At 52.3% G+C, this 18,469-nt stretch overlaps 6 protein-coding genes across 6 annotated transcripts; 2 read left to right on the plus strand and 4 right to left on the minus strand.

The window, feature by feature from the left end:
• Positions 1-1,076: 1,076 nt before the first annotated feature.
• On the plus strand, positions 1,077-3,866 carry P170DRAFT_362051 (putative phospholipid metabolism enzyme regulator; the record flags this gene model as incomplete). The annotated part of the gene is made up of 1 exon (XM_024844503.1): positions 1,077-3,866. The coding sequence occupies one exon, from the start codon at positions 1,077-1,079 to the stop codon at positions 3,864-3,866; it is 2,790 nt and encodes a 929-aa protein (XP_024702375.1).
• Positions 3,867-5,313: 1,447 nt separating this feature from the next.
• On the minus strand, positions 5,314-8,054 carry P170DRAFT_428301 (DUF3824 domain-containing protein; the record flags this gene model as incomplete). The annotated part of the gene is made up of 4 exons (XM_024847835.1): positions 5,314-5,804; positions 5,876-6,214; positions 6,272-7,711; positions 7,775-8,054. 4 exons carry the CDS (start codon positions 8,052-8,054, stop codon positions 5,314-5,316), a joined length of 2,550 nt encoding a protein of 849 aa, XP_024702376.1.
• Positions 8,055-9,548: 1,494 nt separating this feature from the next.
• hxt8 (putative MFS monosaccharide transporter (Hxt8)) lies at positions 9,549-11,974 on the minus strand. The gene is made up of 12 exons (XM_024849683.1): positions 11,766-11,974; positions 11,664-11,691; positions 11,515-11,576; positions 11,254-11,444; positions 10,754-11,182; positions 10,644-10,695; positions 10,574-10,583; positions 10,391-10,520; positions 10,186-10,325; positions 10,007-10,120; positions 9,832-9,937; positions 9,549-9,757 (listed from the first exon to the last, which is right to left on the minus strand). Exons 1-12 carry the CDS (start codon positions 11,823-11,825, stop codon positions 9,601-9,603), a joined length of 1,479 nt encoding a protein of 492 aa, XP_024702377.1. The 5' UTR covers positions 11,826-11,974; the 3' UTR covers positions 9,549-9,600.
• A 632-nt stretch (positions 11,975-12,606) lies between these two features.
• Positions 12,607-15,240, minus strand: P170DRAFT_457457 (60S ribosomal eL42 domain-containing protein). Its single transcript, XM_024851719.1, has 6 exons — positions 15,107-15,240; positions 14,777-15,038; positions 14,122-14,633; positions 13,121-13,213; positions 12,871-13,055; positions 12,607-12,799 (listed from the first exon to the last, which is right to left on the minus strand). Exons 1-6 carry the CDS (start codon positions 15,164-15,166, stop codon positions 12,760-12,762), a joined length of 1,152 nt encoding a protein of 383 aa, XP_024702378.1. The 5' UTR covers positions 15,167-15,240; the 3' UTR covers positions 12,607-12,759.
• A 363-nt stretch (positions 15,241-15,603) lies between these two features.
• P170DRAFT_438793 (NEDD8 family protein RUB1) lies at positions 15,604-16,669 on the plus strand. Its single transcript, XM_024849684.1, has 4 exons — positions 15,604-15,656; positions 15,746-15,800; positions 15,981-16,063; positions 16,171-16,669. Exons 1-4 carry the CDS (start codon positions 15,646-15,648, stop codon positions 16,259-16,261), a joined length of 240 nt encoding a protein of 79 aa, XP_024702379.1. The 5' UTR covers positions 15,604-15,645; the 3' UTR covers positions 16,262-16,669.
• A 269-nt stretch (positions 16,670-16,938) lies between these two features.
• On the minus strand, positions 16,939-18,423 carry P170DRAFT_388248 (RNA polymerase II transcription factor SIII subunit A). Its single transcript, XM_024845831.1, has 3 exons — positions 18,206-18,423; positions 18,070-18,146; positions 16,939-18,003 (listed from the first exon to the last, which is right to left on the minus strand). Exons 1-3 carry the CDS (start codon positions 18,261-18,263, stop codon positions 17,035-17,037), a joined length of 1,104 nt encoding a protein of 367 aa, XP_024702380.1. The 5' UTR covers positions 18,264-18,423; the 3' UTR covers positions 16,939-17,034.
• Positions 18,424-18,469: the final 46 nt, after the last annotated feature.

Raw genomic sequence — 18,469 nt, forward strand, 5'->3', positions numbered from 1 at the left:
TCTTTTTAATCCACTTCCACCGTCCGAGTCCCCAGCGTTCGTTGCCTGAAGACAGGGAATTCGTCCGCCTGTGCGCAACCCCCAAGACAGATCGTGCCGGGTCTTCTTGACGTGGGCCGCTGTCATTGGGCCTTATCCTTCCCTCCCCTGAAGTACCCTCCCACTAAAGTCTTCCACTGGGATCGTCCGTTACCGACTCTTCCTCGACGTTCCTATCCGTCGTCGCTGTCTTGATATTCCTTGCATCTTGCTGCTTTCGCCTACTGGTCCGTTTCCTCGCCTACCGCCAACTTTTCCTCCCACCCCCCACGAGCGCCAGGAATTCAACCCGCCTTGCTCGGTCGTTCCACTCCTCCCCAAAAGCGTCCCGTCGCACAGCTTCGATCGACAGCGCTCTGGTCCCCGTTGGATAATCGGCGCCGGGCGTGGATGTTCTAGACGTTCCATCTTCCCGTCGTCTGATCAAGTTATGCGCCCTATTGCGTCCGCCTCTTCGGCTTCGGTCTCTCTGCATTTGGATTCCTGCCTGGTTGCTGCTGCTGCTTCCTGTACACGGTCACCCTTCTCGTCTTTCGTCTCCCTCGCGCGGTCGGATATTCCTGTCGTCCTCCCTTGATATCTGCCCTGCAGCATGTGGCCGTCGTCTATTCGTCCCTCGACTTTGTCATTCGTGTAACGTGTTTCTGTGTAACGGATGATCGTTTGGGTTTCAAACGCGTCGACCGCTTACCTGTCTCTGTTTCTCGCTGTCGTTTTCGAATCCGGGATCTCCTGACGCCGCTTTTTCGCCTTTTTTTATTATTTATTTTTTATTTCTTGCCTTTTTTTTTTTTTTTTTTTTTTTTTTCCCACCAGGCAGATCCTTTCCCCTCGGTCACTTGCGCCCCCTTTGGGCCTTGATTGTATTGAATTTGTCCGAGACTGTCTTTTTGACGCTTACCTAGAACGGGGGGAAATCTACTAGCAGGTCGGAGGAGAGAAATCTTCCTCTTCTCACTTCCGCTATCCCGGTTCCCTCTCGGATCTCCTGACTTTCTCTCAGTCCTGTCAGCCAAAACACTGGCCTGACCGAGACCATGGCAGCGGAGTCCGAGAGGTCGCCTTACCCAAATGGTCGCTCTGGTGGATCCAGAGTGGCCCAAAACGATGAGGCTGCATCAACTGCATCCCGGCGGTCTGCCAGTGGGAGTGACATGAAAGAACTGCCACGTTCAACCTTTAACCCTCAGACTTCAGCCACCATCTCATCTCAGTTGCCTAAATTATCACCTGGCTTCTCCGCTCCCCCTTCGGCCACGAATTCGAATTTCTCCTCCCGCGAATCCTCTCCCGTTCGGTCCGTACATCGCCCCAGCAACTCGACCTCAAAATCCCGCGTCTCCTCTCGGTCACGCAAAGGCAGTCAAGATCGCAGCCCCGTACGGTCCAATCCGACCAGTCAGCCTACCGGGTCGGGTGCCCTTCCATCCACGACTGCTGTACAAAAGGTGCTGCCCAAGCCTATTGTGTTCAATCCTCCCCCCAATGTCGAACCGTCGGCCGATGCACTCAGCCCGGAAAAGCCTACCATGCCTCTATGGGCCGCCTCTCGACGACCTGAGCAAGAGACCCATCTTGCCAATACCTCCAGCAAGCGATCGATCCTCCTTCCTGCCGATGACCCTGCGGCGAAACCCGATCGAAGCGCCCCCCGCGCTGTGAACAGAAATAATGGACCCGTTTCTGCCCTTGAGACCGTCCAGGAGATGGCTAGTGACCAGTCGACTCCGTCCACGGAAACCATTTTGAATCAACCACCCCCGGAAGAGCCTCAGCTGCAGATAATCGACGAAGACCCGACCACCCCGAAAGGTCCCAAACCGAACATTGAAAGTGGCAGCGAGAGCGGAGGGAATAAAAGCTCGGAACACGTTGGGGAGAGCCGCCGACGTGCTTCTACGGGACCCCGAGGTTCCGAGACCATCATGCCGAAACGGTCAACCACCTCGCTCAGCGGTGCGCGCAACAAACCGGCGGATGGATCTGTTCGCAACATGATTGTCGAGACCGAGACGGTCAGCTCCATTCCTCAGGTTTCTCTTGGCGTCGTGACGGGCGATCGTGGGAGTTCCGGCCGTGTCGACACTGGGACTCTGCGCATGAAACCCAGCACCGAAACGATCCGCCCGAAAAAGGAAAAGAAAAGGGCCCGCAAGCCTGCCGCCCTCTCGAGCGGTGCTGCGTCTTCCAAGGCCGACATCTTTGAAGCCAAGGTCGCCAGCGCCGTCGACGAGGCCGACGTATCAGACTCGGATGAAACCTTTGTCTACGAGTCCAACCCTCCGGATCCGTATCCTGTTCGACAAACTCGATATCACTCGCGTACCCCCAGTGCGACTTCTATGGCCAGCCAGGTCGATCAGTTAGCCGGCCGCAGCCGTGCTGCAGGCCTGCGCGACGGCAACCATAGCGTGACGGGGAAGCGAAGCATGAAATTTACCAACAATGCCTACGCTGGCAGCGCAGATGGGGATGCTGGTGAGGAAAGTGGTCGCAGCCACTCCAGGGTCGATGCCAGCGGATCACACACCCCTCGCCATCATCATATCGGACGCTATGGACGCAACAATATCTATCCATCTCTCTTTGATCATGAGTCATCGCCGTTTATCCAACCTCACGGACATGTTAAGTCACCTCGCCACTTTATGGGGAGTGGGATGCGGCAGACGCGCCACCCCAGCTCCCGCGGAGCTCCCAACTACCGCACTATCTCCAACTCCAAGAAGGCGGGCGAAATCTACGCCTACGATTTTGACGCGGAAGGCGCCGACGATGAACGGACTCCCCTGGTCGGGTCACCCCGTTTGGCGCGGAGCCGCCATGGTAATCGACGGCCTAACAGCGCGAGTCTGCGCCAGATGGAGTACTTGCAGCAACGCCAGCGCAACTGCTTCTCGCGGTACGGTGCCTGCGTTGTCATCGGTCTTTTGCTGTTGGCTATCATCGGAGGTGCCACCTCGTTTATCGTGGCTATCACCAAACCGCTTTTGGACGTTCAGGTCCTTGCCATTCAAAACGTGCTCGCATCGGAGCAGGAGATCATGCTAGACCTTAATGTGCAAGCCGTGAACCCCAATCTGTTTCCCGTGGCAATCGACGACGTGGACATCAATATCTTCGCCAAAAGCCGCTTTGTGGGTACTGACAAATTCTGGCGTGATCACGGCTCCGACACCAGTCACTTTCCGCGGGTCGGCGACAGCAAAAAACGATCCGAACTGGCTCGCCTGGTACGTTGCTCAGGCGGCGGTGCAGCAGATTGTGTAGTGAATGAGACTCAATCGAATCATCCATTCATGCAATCTCGCGACGGTGTTGATAAGGGAACGGATCCTATCCCAACTGATCCCGCAGGTGATCCCCAAACGATGCTTCTCGGTCGTGTATTCCGCTTTGATTCTCCGTTGACGTTTGAATCGTCGCCGTGGAATCATTCGCCGTCGATCTCCCAAGGGCAAATCCGTCTCGCTCGACCCGGAAACAAAACAGAAGAAGGCGGTACGGAACGATGGGAGCGTGTTCTGCAGCATCAGTTTGACCTGATCGTTCGCGGCGTTGTCAAATATCAACTTCCCTTGAGCTCCCGACTCCACTCGGCTTCAGTCAGTTCCAGCGTTAACGTGACACCGGATAGCAACGGCAAGGAACCGGACGATGGCGATAATCCCAACCCTTCTCCTGGCGGGAATGAGACAGTCAGTATCTCTACAACGAGGCTGTATCGTCGAGATCTTCCGAAGCCTCGTCGACTCGACATCCGACAATCGGCGATAGAGTCTGTACGGGCGCGACTTGGAATGACCGGACGAGCTTTTAGGGCTTGATCCCACGTCCTACTCCCTATCCCTTTTAATTGCATCTACTTCTCTTTCTCCCTCCTTTGGGTAATACTCCTTTTTTGATCTTGGGTATTGAAGCATCTTTGATCTACCCTTGTTATTTTCGATCTCTACCTTCACCCTCCCCTCTTACACATTCTTCCCGCTATTGATCCGTTCTGGCGATTGGATCATGCGGTTGTACATTGATTGGCTTCTGTTACACTGGTTTCTCATCTGGATCTGCTGGAATGATTAGAATCGGCCAGTCAGTCGATTTCTGCGATCTCCCTGATCGGTCCTCCTTTTGAGATACTTTCTTTTTTTATCCTTCTATCCTTCTTTTCACTTTGCTTTATTTGCTTTCTTTTCCCTCCTTGAACACCACTGCCCGAATGACGTGACGATGATCTGACATTCTACTTTACGAAACGGCTGCACCAAAAAGCGCACAACGGAGAAACGGCACATTTCACTTTTTTCTGAAAGAGACACTTTGATTCAGGGTATGCATTAGCAACGGCGCTTTTTATACACTTTTTTATTTATTTTTATCAATTTTTGGGTGACATTTGACCGTTTTTTGCGTCGTTCTGGAAACTTTCTGTTCAATTAGAGGATGCATACATACCTGGGACGGGATAATTAGCACTAGGTGCTGCTTTATGGGGTTCGGAAGATTTGCGATTGGTTGAATAGCGAGACCTACATCTCCCGATCGATTCATGACCAGGAAGATTTTTTGATGTCTTTTTCTTTCTACGCCTGGTTGGTGATGTTACGGATTGAATGCGCTGATGCGCTGGATTGATTCATTTTTTTTTCTTTTCATTTTTTTTCTCTCTTTATATCGCAGTTGATCTCCTTCTAGGGCAAGGCTTCAGTCAACCTGGTCTGTCTTTGTATGTATTTATTATTATGTCTTGTACATAATCTTGCTTTATCAATTATGTCATATCATGTTATATGGCTTTCTGATGTCTTTTTGGGTTTTCCGTCTGTTTTCGTTTATTGGTTCAGAACAGATGGCAGGTAGAGTAAATGATCTTATAGGCGTATATACTAGATAGGTAGTTGTATAAGCATCTTGGATATACTTGGCTTATATCTTTTCTATCCCATCCGATTTATTTCCTTGTGTCTGGGCTCTATTGATCAGATATCCAGGGATCCATAGGACAAAATAATAGTATCATATCATATTCAATCATAATATAGCACATCAAATCATAACGTCAGAAATCATCATTAGGGCAATCAATCAATCTAGTCCAGATCCAGATCCAAACACCCAAGTCAACATAAAAAAGAAGGGATAAAAACAAAAGCGAGCAGAAGAATAGCGCAAAGTCATCAGAAGATCAGGCAAGATAATGAAACGAAACTCCCAAAAGATCTTCCAAAGCAGGTCGCGAATACGAGGGAGAGAAACCGAAAGATAGGAATTAAAAGATCAAGCGTAAATCTTATCGCCGAATCGTTTCAGAAAATCCTCGAATCGATCCGCTAACAGGTCGTCTCCGCGCTGAGGCAGAAGACGACCGTGAGAGTCGAACCGATCGGGTAGGTCGACGGTCGAGTCGGAATCGTTTTCGGGGTCTTTGTTGTTATGGGGTTTTTTCTCGTCTTCTGAGCGACCATGATGGTTTTTGTGCCTATGTTCAGGTCCATGTCCAGAGTCATGGTCCTCGCTAAGTCTAGGTCGTGAAGAATGAGGTGTAGATGAGGAGTGGCGGCGTTGAGGACGACGATAAGCATGGCTTCTTCCGCCGAGTGAATCTATGGTCGAGTCGCTATCGTCGGATTCATAGCCCGCGTCCACGGGTCGGCCGGTCTCGGGATTCAGATTGAACGCAACGGACTTGGGCTGAGGGGGCTGGCTGCGAGTGCGCGACCGCCGTCTCCTGCTGGCGCGCGGGGTCATTGGGGAATGCGAGTTTAGACCTGGGTGAACTGCGTCAGCTGATTTTGGATCTACACGAAACACGATTGCTCGGTTTAGTCCCTGAACCCACCATCGTATGCGTGTGATCGGGCTGTAGGAGGGGAAGAATTCCGTGCGGCACTCACATTCTCATCTGCTCTTCGGGGGCGAGGGGCGTAGGGCTCGGGTGCCGGAGGAGTTCCATAACCATATGGCTGCACAGGCGGGACCGCTCCAGGGGGTGGTGGATAATCGGCCGGGTTGTATGGCGCCACGTTCTCAGCGGGGCGAGGAGCAGAGCCTGGTGGTGGGGGGAAGTAGTTGCTGTTAGGATAATATTGGTTGTCCATCGGCGGGGGTGCCGTTGAAGGGGAAGGTGAGTAGGGCTCATGACGATAAGGGTCATCATATGAGTCTCTTTCATCAAATCCTAGATCACAGGGGGTTAGTTACCAGGAAGCTATGAGGGAAGATAAATAGAACTTACTCAGCCTTTCCCTACTTCTCTCCTTTTCCTTCTTGCGATCCTTGCGGTGCGAAGAATACTTGTGAGCGGCATATCCGACTCCGGTGGCAGCGAGTGCAGCCTCAGCTAGGTCACGAGAGCGACTGCGGAGCCCGCCGCGCTCTTTCTTTCTTCTCCTGCTCTTATCGGAATCGGAGCTGCTGCTGAATCGTCCACGACTGCGACTCCGGCTGCGGCTGCGGCCTCGTCCCCGGTGTCTAGAGCCGTAACCCGCGGCTCCGCTGGCCACCGGGTCAGATGCGTCGGAATAGTATCCCTGGGAGCTCATGGGACGGCCATAGTAGTGGGCTGCGGGAATGCTTCCATGCACGGGGTCTTCGCCGTACTCAATGAGGCCAGCTGAGTCCTTGGCAGGATCAGGGTAGAAGTCCGACGGTGCCCTGCTGCGGGATCTGGATCTCGAGCGTCGGCGTTCTCGATGTCTAGATTCGCCTCTACCTTCCTCTTCCTTTTTCTTGTCCTTTTGTTTTTCGTACAGCCCCGTGGCGGCGGCGGTTCCCAAACCGGCTGCTACGACGGGAAACGCTTTCCTCAGTCGGCTATGAGACTGAGATCGTGCGTGCCGGCCAGAGCGCGAACGACTGCGTGCCCTCTCCACCAGTCCGGCCACTGCTGCACCGGCCAATCCGGCGCCGGCCATGTGTTTTCTCCGCTGCGACTCGCTGCGGTTCTCAGCATCCGGAAGTCCCTTGGACCGCACAGAACCTGAGCGGCGATGCCGCGATCGACTGCGTCTCCCGTCCTTTTCTTTCCCCTTGTTTGAATGCTGTCTAGCCAGGGCTACTGCACCAGCAATGGCCGCCGCACCAAGGCCAAGCTCTGCGAAAGTTCGGGCGCGAGAACGCGAATGGGAACGGCTGCGGCTGCGGCGGGAGTGGCTGTAACTATGGTGATGATGGCGATGGTGGGAGCGAGAACTGCGGTCATCGTCGAACGAGTGGGAACGGTGTCGGCTCTTGCTGCGATAATAATCCCTGGCACGCGAGGCAGCATTCACGGCAACGGCACCCAGTGCACCGGCGCCAACGTCGCGGCCGATACGACCCATGCCATCGGACACATCTTCTCCTCCCTTCCTGCGGCGGCTACGGAGCAATTCGGCGGCGCCGACGCCGACCAGAGCACCCTCTGCCATATGGCGTCGATGGTGGGGGTGATCGTCGACCTCACGGGTCTCTTTGCGAACGTAGACCATGCTATCGTCACTGCTGTAGTCCTGGTCATCGCGTCGACGGGTAGCTTGAGAGACCGAGTCACTGGGACTGAGCTCCCGACGGAAGCGACGATCATCATCATACTCACGAACACGGCGATGATAATAATAGCCGGGATCACGCTCTACTTCGGGTCGGTGGACAATTTCATAGTCGGACTCACGGGGCGGGGCATAAACAGGACGAGCTGCATGGTACTTAATAAGCTATCCATTTGGGAGACGGGGGACATGTAAAAGTAAGTACATACGCTCGTAGTAGTCTCTCTCGGAGCGATAGTCATAACCACCGCGTGAGTCGTAGTCGGCATCACGCTCGTAGCGTTGCACCATGACGGGGTCTTCTCGGTCAGTGGGCCGGCGAATCACTAGTTCTCGGTCACCCGAAATGGGGTCTTCGCGGCGATACAGCAAGTCTCTGTCGCGCCGATCGTCCTCGGGGGGTATGACGTAACGCTTGATGGTAACGGGCGAAGAACGAGGTTCGTCCCAATCGCGGTCTCTTTCGCGCTCTCTGTAGATGTATGACATGAGGATGAGGAATCACAGGCGGGGAGAAGGAAGGGGAGGTGGAATTCGAGAAAGGGAAGATGGAACAAAGAAAGGTGGAGGAGGAGATCAAGCTGAAACTTGGGGAAAAAGAAACTTGAGGGAAGAAAGAGGGAGGTGGGGTAGAAGAGCGAGCGAGGCTGAGGCTGTGACGAAGGCAACGAGGCAATTGATCGACTAGTGGTGGGATGGGTGGGGAGGCGAGAGAAGGAAGATTCGAGGCGCTCGAGGCAGAGGAATAGGAAGTCGATGGCAAATTGATGGGAAAAAAAAGAAAAGGAGGGGTAGTGGATGAGGCAACAGAAGTACAGGGCTTGTCCGACCGGATGGAACGGATGGGGGAATCCGCGTGGCTGGCAGTCACAATAACGGTTGATGATGAAGAGAAGCGAAGGAAAGAGAAAACTCACTCGGGCAAAGAAGACACCACGTGAACCTCGTGACGAAGAAAAACCCGCTTCGGGCAACGGCAGATGGAGGGTCCAACCCTTTCGATTCACGATCCTGCGATGGAAGTCGAGTCCGCGACAGGAAGATCAACAATGCAAGTCATCCCAGGAAGATCACTTCTTTCCAATAGGACGAGGCCAGAGCTATTTATCTGCTACCTAATGATGACCTCATGGGGTCACGGATACAAAGGACCTGAGGCCGGGCGAGATGCGCCCCGTTTTGCCCGTCTTTGTCGCAGTCGAACTCTGTTTCCCGTTGGGCACTGATGTTGATTCTTCCCGGATACTTCAGGTACGCAGTATTATGATTCTGTCGCAAGTCTGGAACGGGTGGAGACCGTTTCCATGGAATCCGGTCTCTATTCCCGTCCGTCGACCATGGATGGATGCCATCGAACCTGCTATCTGAACGACTACCGTGCTTCCTTCGGTGTGGTGTTGTACTCCGTAAAAATATCCAACGTTGCAGCTAATGTCGATCTAGAGACTCCTAGTGCCTTATGGGTGTTTGACCCCGCCATCCTGGAATGAACCTGGTAGACGTCGGACCTGAACCTTACCATTGCAAGCTTTCCCTGGCTTTCTCGTGCCTTGTTTCTTTTACGACCAACAAGAGAATAAGAGAAGAGAAAACAAGCCACCCCCCTCCGAGCAAAGAGCAAGCTCTGTCCCATCAGCCCTTGTCCTACCTGCCAGTTCATGCCAAACCCCACTATTGTCGGACAACTTTCGCCACTCTGCAGCAGTATGCAAGGCGGGAAAGTGTTCAGGGATCTAAGCCACTGTCGGGGTCACTATCTGTTTCTAGAATCATTCGCTCGGGGCTTGGAAACCTGTCTGCGGCCTTGCTTTGCCGCCGTAGCCATGCTTTCCGTGTTGAAGCTGCTTGTGGAGCAGGATTCCACTGGATTGATGCCTTGTCTTTCAGGCTTTATATTATTGCCTCAGGCAGAGACCGGGTCCAGTCATCTTGATTCCGCCATATCCCCTTCCAACTCATCAATCAATAAATATAATAATTATCCTCACCCGCACTCTCGTCACAAGCTACACACACGAACTCCTCAGAATTCCTCTCATCCCTCCACCTCCCTCGCTCGCGGCTTCGCATCTCCATCATCCCCATCGTCATCCTCCTCGTCCCCATAACCTTCCACCCCCCGATCCTCCGGCGCAATAACCTTGTCGCCAAACGAAGCCGCAATTTCCTCGAGTGTTTTGCGCTTTGTCTCCCTAAAGATGCCACATTGTTTCAGTAAGCTAATCATATCAAAGATCTCCAATCAAAGAACGACGGTGCAACATACGGGAAGTAGATGTATGCCACGACCAGAAAGAATAGCGAGCAGGCCACAAACACGTAGTAGTAGTTCTCGTGGATGTTGGCAAATGCACTGGGCCCGGCTTCGGTGACTATAGTTCATATCGAATTTCAATTAGGCTTTCTTTTCAACGAATTATGCGGGAAGAGAGAGAACGCACTGGCGACATTCACGATAAAATGCGACGCCGCTGCCAGACCCATCACTTTGCTGCGCAGTGCGATGGGCAGGACCTCGGCCCCGTAGAGCCAGGTGGTGCTGTTCAGCATGCCGTCTATATGTCACGATCACATATCATGTTAGTAGCTCGAGATACGAGACTCGGTTGATAGCACATACAGTAGGCCACGACGAAGAGGTATATTCCTAGAATCGCAAATCCCTTCCCCACTCGATTATCGGTGTTTTGGAACACGTGCTGCATGACGGCGGCGTAGATTTCGACGACCACGATGCCGGCGAGTCCGGAGATGAGCATCCTGTTTTGAATTGCTGTTAGTCTATACAGGACAAAGAACAGAGATAAAGATGAGGGAATGCTGACTTTCGGCGTCCCCATTGATCAGTCAGGTACTTTGTCGTGAGACTGTTGACAAGGAAGGCCACGGTGCCGTAAACTGCTGCTAGGGCCAGGATTGTATGCGAGTCTATGCCAAGGGATTTGTATAGAATTGCTGTAACTTGTTAGTCATTGGGCATGTCGAGGGTTGCTGGACAAGAGGTATACTTTGATAATACTGGATAACCCCCTCCCATCAGTATAAAGTCCCATTAGTCCCATACTGGGAAATACCTACCTGGATCACATTCACACCAGTAAGGCTCGTCATCGTCTGAACAGCAACAGACCTAGAAAGACTCGATATCAGCCTTCCTCCATTTCAAATCTACCGACAGGCAAACCCACACCAACACCCGATGCCGAAACAACTTGAAAATCTCCCGATACGACGTAATCTCCCTCTCCTTCTCATACTCGATCTGCGCCAGCATAACCGCAAATTCCCGATGCATCTCATCCGAGCCCAGATCCCTGCGGATCCGCTTGAACTCGCTGCGCGCCTGCTCGACCTTCCCGCTCCGGATCAGATGGCGCGGCGAGTTGGGCATGAAGCTAATCAGCCCAAAGAACATGATGATACCCCATGGGATCTGGATGCCCAGGGGCAGTCTCCACTGCACGGGACCGTAGGGGGCATAGCTGCAGGCGTACCCGACCCAGTTAGACGCCATAGTGCCGAAGGAAATGCCGCAGCCTGAGATGCCGCCGATGAGGCCGCGGATTCGTGGGTCTGAGATCTCACTGAGGTAGATCGGTACGGTGGATACCATTCCCCTGTTCCCATGATTAACTATGAATCTGTCCTCCTTCGCCTTGTACCTTCGTGTCAGTTGCACAGGACTCACCCCACAGCATAACCAGCCAGTACACGACCGGCAAGAAACATCCCGATATTGACCGAGGCGGTCTGAATAACAGTTCCAATAGTCACGATCACACACATCAACTCCATGAACCGCAAGCGACCCAGTTTGTCGCCAATCGCCGTCTGTGTCAGCGCCCCGACAGCTTCGCCGGCAATGTAAACGGCAACCACCTGTACCAAACAAGCGTTTAGCATTGACTCGATTTCCACAAGCCACTCTGCCAATTCAGACCGAACTTACAGCACCGGTCAAACCCTCGGAAGGTTCATCCATATAATCGATCCAGCTCTGATGGGCGATCGCTGCCAGTAATCGGTTAGACGAAACAGGCCCGAGTCCGCATATTCAAGAGACACAAGAATCCATCGCATCGCATCTTGCCCACTTACTTGTCGTCGCGATGCCGGTATCGAATCCCTGTCCTCGTTAGGATGACTCCATAGACCCTACAGCCAGGTTTCATGAGATCTAATAGAAGGCAATTATCTTACAAAAAGAAACGTGCCGATGGCGGCAAATAGCGCAACACCGTAGGAATACCAGCCAGCCATGATTGCGAACGGCGATCACAGTTGGAGCCAAGGAGCTGGGACAATGATCAAAAAAGGGCCGGCACCTAATATTACCATATAGGGTAGGGTGGCGGTATATATATGAATGCGTGCATATCATATCATCTAGGGCAGACCGACAAGACAAGCCGAGGGTGACGAGACGCCAGCAAGCCACTCGGAGGAGGGCCGACGTTCAACATGGGATGGAAGACGACGATCTGGGGGGAAGCGATGTCCGTAGCTGGCAATCCCGGGGGAATCTCCACCGAGGCTGCAGGAAAGGAATGTCGTATGGACGTTACCCCGCAGCAGCTGGGATGCCGTCCCGTATCTCTCACAAAGGCGACCCGTGGAACACCGGAGCAATGGGTTAGATCTCAAATGTGCAAACCAATTTGGTCTATGAATAGTGGACTAGGACGGAAGCCCATGGTCTGTGAGTTCAAGAAAGATCAGCCAGAATTGTATTTGGCACATCTGTCAAAATCACCGACAATATGGTACAGCTCGTGTGCAGAGAAGTTCAACAATATCCATAGGGTTTGTGGACGGGCCAATATAATATCCCCGAAGTCTTGGACGTAGGCCAAGGGAAGATCGATACTACTAGCACCCGACGGGAATAGTGTGGGGGGATAATAAGACAATTCTGGACATCACCGACCGAACGCTCGTAGGCAACTCAACCCGATAGCATCTTAAGCTACAGGCCAGAAGGCCGGTATGACACATGCATAAAGCTTACTCGTTCAATCCGGGAATTCAATTCGTGAAGAGACTCATAAACTAGGAGCCATATGCTTTCTTTGGTATTTTTTTTTCTTGAGTATGAAATCCTATTTCATTTATCCATTGCCAAAGTCGTATGCCCTCCGCCGGAGCAGCTGCCTGTGCAACAGGAAACCCAGAGCCGAACAAGAAAAACACAAATCTAGAAAACAAGAGCAGCACCCTTGGTCTTCTTGTCACCACTGTAGAATCACAATCGTTAGCATCGGCCACATTCCAAGTTCGAGAATGTCTATCTTCGGGGTCAACGTACCCAAGCTCGAAGTGCTTGCAACGCTTCAGAGCGAGCTGCTTCTTGGCCTTGCAGGCAGTGCACTCCAGACGCAAGACGATCTTCTTGGTGGTCTTGGCCTTCTTGTGGAAGACGGGCTTGGTCTGACCACCGTAACCGCTCTGCTTCCGGTCGTAACGACGCTTACCCTGGGCGGACAGCGAGGCCTGTAGAGATTCACACGCATGAGTTATGTGTCGCGGAGCCAGTGTTCGAGGTCGGGCGCATTTACCTTGCCAGCCTTGTACTGGGTAACCTTGTGCTGCTGGTGCTTGTGGCAGTCCTTGGACTTGCAGTACGTCCGGCGGGTTTTCGGAACGTTGACCTGGTTGCGAGAAATCACTTATCAGCGCCTGCTTTTAGAAGCATCGTCCATGTGCTTGCAGCTTTTTTCTTGTCTCGAAAGTCCCGTCCGTCGGAGAAAGATGTCGAATTGTATCATGTTCAATTGTCGAGTTAATTTGTTGCAAAAGAAAGTCGTTGGGGAAGGGTCAAGTGATCGATGACGGTGGCGTTCTGGGTGATTGGAAAAAAAAATCTTTATATCCGATCGCACTTTCCTCAGGTGTTCATCGGGATGTCGTATCAAAATCTCGCTCTTTAAAAGAGCGCAAAAGCCCAACGTCATCGGTTCTTCGCTTTCGATTCTTTCAAATGGAAAGCGATTTCGGGGCAAGTCGTTCGATCACATTCGCATTTTTCAATATCGCTCTCACCACGCTTGTCGTTGACCCGGACAGGCATTTCTCGGCTCCCCATCGCATCCCCGGTTGTTCGACCACAAATTCTCCAAAGTCCGGGATTCCGAGATTGAAGCAAAATAACAAGCTGCAAGCATGGATGGCAACGAGGATCATTATCTTACCATTTTGACTGACTTGGCCGGATCGCGGAAGGTGCTGGTCGATGGATGTCTCTTGTCGGGGAAGAGCGAGTCGGCTGGCCGTGGGTTGTGGGATTTCGTTCGCTTAGACCCTATTTCGGTGGGCGCTAACCCGATCTGGTGTGCCGCGCCAAGACTGCCGGTGGCTGCCCCAGGCATCACAGGGCTCGCTATCCATCGAATACGTCAGTCGCATTTGGTCTCTCTATCCGTCAAATCTACATGTTCATGTTCAGTTGCTGCTGTCGTCATGTCTCTTCAGATCAAAACCCCTTCCCCTGGATCACCGTCTCGCCTCCCCCATACCATGACATCCCCTTCTTAAACGTCAGTCCTCCCTCCTGTCCAACGATCCAGTCTCCCTCCGCCGGAGCATTTCCATCCCTCTCGCGCGGCCAGTACTTCTCCCGCAATTTCACGTTGATCTGCTCGATCCTCTCCACCAACTCCGCCACTCGCTCCCGGTCAACCACTCGTGCCGCATCCGTCCCCGAACCATCTACCAGGAACCCATCCTGGGTGATAAATCTCGCAATGGTGATATGCGCAGAGGGAACCATATACCTAGAGACTGGGGAGACACCCGTCGCCGCCATGCCGTTGTAGATATCTCGTCGCAGGTGGTGATAGGTGTACCCGTCGTCCGCGGCCGTGACGAAACTCAAGGCCATTGCAGACGCATCGTAGCTGACAATCGGCTTGATCAACCGCGTCCGATGGTCGAATGTGTAGTCCGCTAGCTCGGAAACCCCTCCGCTCCCTTGGATTTGAGCCAAGAGACTCTTGATCTCCTCTTCGGTTCGCCCGGGAGCGACTTCCAGCGTGGTCATGTGCAGATAATGTGCCGGGGCAAACCACATCGCTGGTTACGTATCAACATCTAGCTCATTAGCATATCTAGAATCTAGAGCCCGTAGATCTCATCACCAGTTCCGATGGAATAGTAGCTCGCGCAAACCCCTCCGAGAAAAGACACAAGGAAAAAGGGAGCAAGGAAAAACTAACTCGGCGCAACATCCCGAATATCCCGTTGGATCTCGGCCACCAGATCACGAATATGCCGCGGCGGCAACGCCAAACAGTTGAGATTATGCCGGGGATCGACGAAGCCTTCGCTGTCAGAGTCGCTTCTCTGGGTCTCCTGCGCGAGCAGCTTCCGTAGAATCTCGTCGGTCTGCCATCCCTTGAAATCCTGGCTCAGGAGTGTGGTCTTGAACCGTGCATTTCTGTCGCGGCGGTGGGTTTCATATCGGGTTTGAATTTCAGTCTGTAGAAGTTTTCGGACTTAGTTGGATTCGGAGTCTGTGGCATTCAGGAGAGGCTGGAGATAGGTACCGGGTCGTTTTGACATTCGAGAATGAGTTGGTCAAGTGGATTGGCTGTTGGGGCTGTCATATTTGAATGGTAATGGTGATCGCTAATTTCAGAGGATATATTTCTATGGTTCTATGGTGTGTGTATTAGGAACAATTGAAGGATGAATATGTGGTTAAGACAAACGGGGCCATTGCCGGTGATATATAAATAGAAGATGAGACGGAGACGGCCCTGCAGGTGAAAGCGCAGCAACAAAACAGAGCAACAAATTCAAAAGACTATTCTCATACTACCTTTGGTGACCCTGCATCATTAATCATCTCACAAAGAAATAAACACCCAGAAGAATACGTGCTCTCATCAAGCCCATCGTGGACCACCGACCAACGCGCAAAGTCCAAGAGCAAACCGGCCCCACCAAGACAACCCCGCCACGGCGAAGCTTTCCGTCACTGACCATCCCATTCCCAGCTTACAGCCTGCCCTACTCTCTTTACTATCTCCATACAACCTCAATATCATTCCATCTCTCATCGTCTCAGTAACTCCCGCTCAAGATGTTGATCAAGTAAGTTTCCAACCCTTCTACACCCTCTCCCCCCCGTGTCCCCCGCTCCAGAAGCAACAGCGACTGACTCGTATCTTCCAATGACGCAGAGTTCGCACCCTCACCGGCAAGGAGATCGAGTTGGACATCGAGCCTGACTACAAGGTACATACCTACCTACCTACCTCTTTCATTTTCACCTATACCCCGGCTCGATGGGGTCACACTGCGCGCCAGAACCGTTGAATGAGCCAGGAGATCCGAACGTGACGCAAGGCCGAGCGACACGATCGCCGCGGTCGACATGACCTGAGACCAACGTGCTAAGGGCGTCAACAACTCTAGGTGTCCCGCATAAAGGAGCGTGTCGAAGAGAAGGAGGGTATCCCTCCCGTCCAGCAGCGACTGATCTTCGGCGGAAAGCAAATGTACGTGACATGATCGTTTTACCCCGTTCCCCGGGAACCTCCAACCTCCTGCTTCGCTATATGAGACTCCGACTCGCTTGAACTTCTCTAACCCCTTATCGATACAGGGCCGATGACAAGACCGCCTCAGAATACAACCTGGAAGGTGGCGCCACGCTACATCTCGTCCTTGCTCTTCGTGGTGGCTCCGCCTTGTAATTTACCTACCGACCCTATCTACCCACCTGCCTACTACCCTCGACTCGATTTCCCAACGACCGTATCGCACTAGAACGAAATGGAGGTTGTCGATGACCGGGAATGGGGTTTGGAAGCAGAGAACTCGTCTCTTGAGAAGTGGTAGCGGTGGATGCAGCGATAGAGCTTTTGTTTCGCGCAGTATACCCGATGAGCTGCGTGCGTGCAGGAACTTGGCTTACCATTGACTTTCGACTTTCGGGCCGGTTTCCTGATTACTTGATTTCTCCTTTCTACCCGTTAAGCATGCCTTATGTCGCATATGTCTCTTTCTACCGATTGGCACCACTAGGTATCTGTGCTATACCAATGCAGTAACGACAAATTCAGACCCAAGAAACTCCCACATGCCATCCAAAAATGCAAAATGATCAACCATGAGAACTTCTATTTTGAAAGATGCATATCCTCAAACTTGCGCCTGCCAGACCCCTTGCAAATGCATAATATGAGAGTAGAGAACCCGTCGCTCATGATGCGTCAGAATAATTGGAAAATACAGGGAGAAAATAAATATACTCATTGGATAAGTTCCCCAGCCATAGAACATCAGAAAAAGCCGGTTTTAATTCACACCGATAAGAAGGTTAATTATGTTGAACGCCGATCCTGTGAACATAAGGATATCTAAGTCTTGCAAAAAAAAAAAAAAAAAAAAAAAAAGAACAAAGAAAGAAATAGTAATGACACATAGAATGAAACACTGTAAGAAGTCGCGATATTCGAGAACGCCGTCATAACTTTCTTCGTTTCGGTTGATGAAAGACACTAGGAGGCGGTCTTTTCCGAACCATCGCAGGGCGTGGGGTTTGTTCTGGGGAAGCCTTCGACTGGCTAGGAACAGCGCCAGCCCCATTAGGGGGACTGGACACTCCTGTCCTGGCCGGAGAATGCGTATTCCCAGGCACAGGCCTGGTGCCTCTCGAGGGCGGAGGTCTTGGCGTATTTTGTTGGGAAGAGCGTGATCCTGTAGAAGACACTTCAGTTTCTGCCCGAGACGAAGCAGGTGTTGAGGCATGCAAAGTTGATCGCTGCCCCGAGGCTATTGCACGTAACCTTGCCTCCTTTTCTTGCAAGGAGGGAGGAACGGCAAGGGTGGCAGAGGATGTGCCATGAGGCCTTGGCCGACCCGGTGCTCTCAAGGCTGGAGTCGCAGGGGGCTTTCGACGAGGAGCGGCCGGGGGCTCTGCTGGACGCCTATGTTCTTCGATCAAAGAGCGTGGCGCCTGACTGATTTGCGATGCCCGATTGTTGAGGTGTTGAGTTGGGACGGCGAGAACATTATTTCGCTTTGTAGCGGTAAATATATTATTTTTCTTCTTTCCCTCGGGCAGCCGCGGAGGCCGCCCAAAGGGGCTGACAGAGGTCCCTGTGAAGACAGGTCCGATACCGCCCATTTTCCGATCATATTGAGCGTACCGTTGTCTGGCCGTTGGTTTCTCGCGAATTTGCCGATCTACCAATTTGGTATTGTGCTTCGCTCGCTCGGAACTGATCCCATCGAGGGCCATCTTCAACCTTCTCGCATCTTCGTCAAGGGCTCTTTGTATCTGCTCTCTGAGGTCGCAGTATAGATCGTATGAACACTCGGACGGCTCAGGGAGTTCGTATTGATCCCATTTCGGTATATCTCGTTTGATGAAGTCGAACCAGAGTTCTCCGTCTTTGTCGGCAATATGGGGGGATTGCGATTCTATAGATCTCTGTCACAAATGAGGGTGGTTAGACAGTGGCGCTCAGCAGGGCAAGGTGCGAATGGGTGAACGAACCAATCTTTCGGGACTTTCGATCCTAACAAGAAAAGGGCGAGCAAGCGCATAAGGGATGTTGCCAATATCGCTTAAATCTGCAGATATACTCAAGTCAGGAAGAGGTATCAAGAGCAGGCGCTGGGTGTGGACTGACACTTCACGTTTCTGATAGCAGTCGCCGTACAGAGCTGTCGTAGGGACGGCGCCGGCATTGTTGAAAATCAAAAGACAAGCCCAACAATAACGGTGGTATAAGTGATTCAAGGCAGCATATTGGGGCTGTAGTCGCAGATGAATTCCAAGTCAATAACGACATGTAATAGGACACCCGCATTGAGATGGATTCATTGGGCTTTAAATAGGAGAGGATAATGTGGTCGTTGATGAATGGAGAATGATAGACGGAGCGGATGACGCC

The sequence above is a fragment of the Aspergillus steynii genome (genome assembly GCF_002849105.1).
Source record: "Aspergillus steynii IBT 23096 chromosome Unknown P170scaffold_6, whole genome shotgun sequence".
NCBI classification, from domain to species: Eukaryota; Fungi; Ascomycota; class Eurotiomycetes; order Eurotiales; family Aspergillaceae; genus Aspergillus; species Aspergillus steynii.

What these genes read in the sequence shown, in the direction of transcription:
- P170DRAFT_438793 (XM_024849684.1), top strand. An exon ending in ACATCGAGCCTGACTACAAG is followed by an intron (nt 15,801 to 15,980) that starts GTACATACCTAC and finishes CAACAACTCTAG; the next exon opens with GTGTCCCGCATAAAGGAGCG. An exon ending in ATCTTCGGCGGAAAGCAAAT is followed by an intron (nt 16,064 to 16,170) that starts GTACGTGACATG and finishes TTATCGATACAG; the next exon opens with GGCCGATGACAAGACCGCCT.
- P170DRAFT_457457 (XM_024851719.1), bottom strand. Translation starts at nt 15,166, where the DNA reads ATGACAGCCCCAACAGCCAATCCACTTGACCAACTCATTCTCGAATGT. An exon ending in TCGAATGTCAAAACGACCCG is followed by an intron (nt 15,039 to 15,106) that starts GTACCTATCTCC and finishes AAACTTCTACAG; the next exon opens with ACTGAAATTCAAACCCGATA. An exon ending in CCCAGTACAAGGCTGGCAAG is followed by an intron (nt 13,056 to 13,120) that starts GTAAATGCGCCC and finishes GAATCTCTACAG; the next exon opens with GCCTCGCTGTCCGCCCAGGG.
- P170DRAFT_388248 (XM_024845831.1), bottom strand. Translation starts at nt 18,263, where the DNA reads ATGCCGGCGCCGTCCCTACGACAGCTCTGTACGGCGACTGCTATCAGA. An exon ending in TGCTATCAGAAACGTGAAGT is followed by an intron (nt 18,147 to 18,205) that starts GTCAGTCCACAC and finishes GTATATCTGCAG; the next exon opens with ATTTAAGCGATATTGGCAAC. An exon ending in TCGAAAGTCCCGAAAGATTG is followed by an intron (nt 18,004 to 18,069) that starts GTTCGTTCACCC and finishes CATTTGTGACAG; the next exon opens with AGATCTATAGAATCGCAATC.
- hxt8 (XM_024849683.1), bottom strand. Translation starts at nt 11,825, where the DNA reads ATGGCTGGCTGGTATTCCTACGGTGTTGCGCTATTTGCCGCCATCGGC. An exon ending in CCGAGGGTTTGACCGGTGCT is followed by an intron (nt 11,445 to 11,514) that starts GTAAGTTCGGTC and finishes TGTTTGGTACAG; the next exon opens with GTGGTTGCCGTTTACATTGC. An exon ending in GATCAATGGGGACGCCGAAA is followed by an intron (nt 10,326 to 10,390) that starts GTCAGCATTCCC and finishes AATTCAAAACAG; the next exon opens with GATGCTCATCTCCGGACTCG.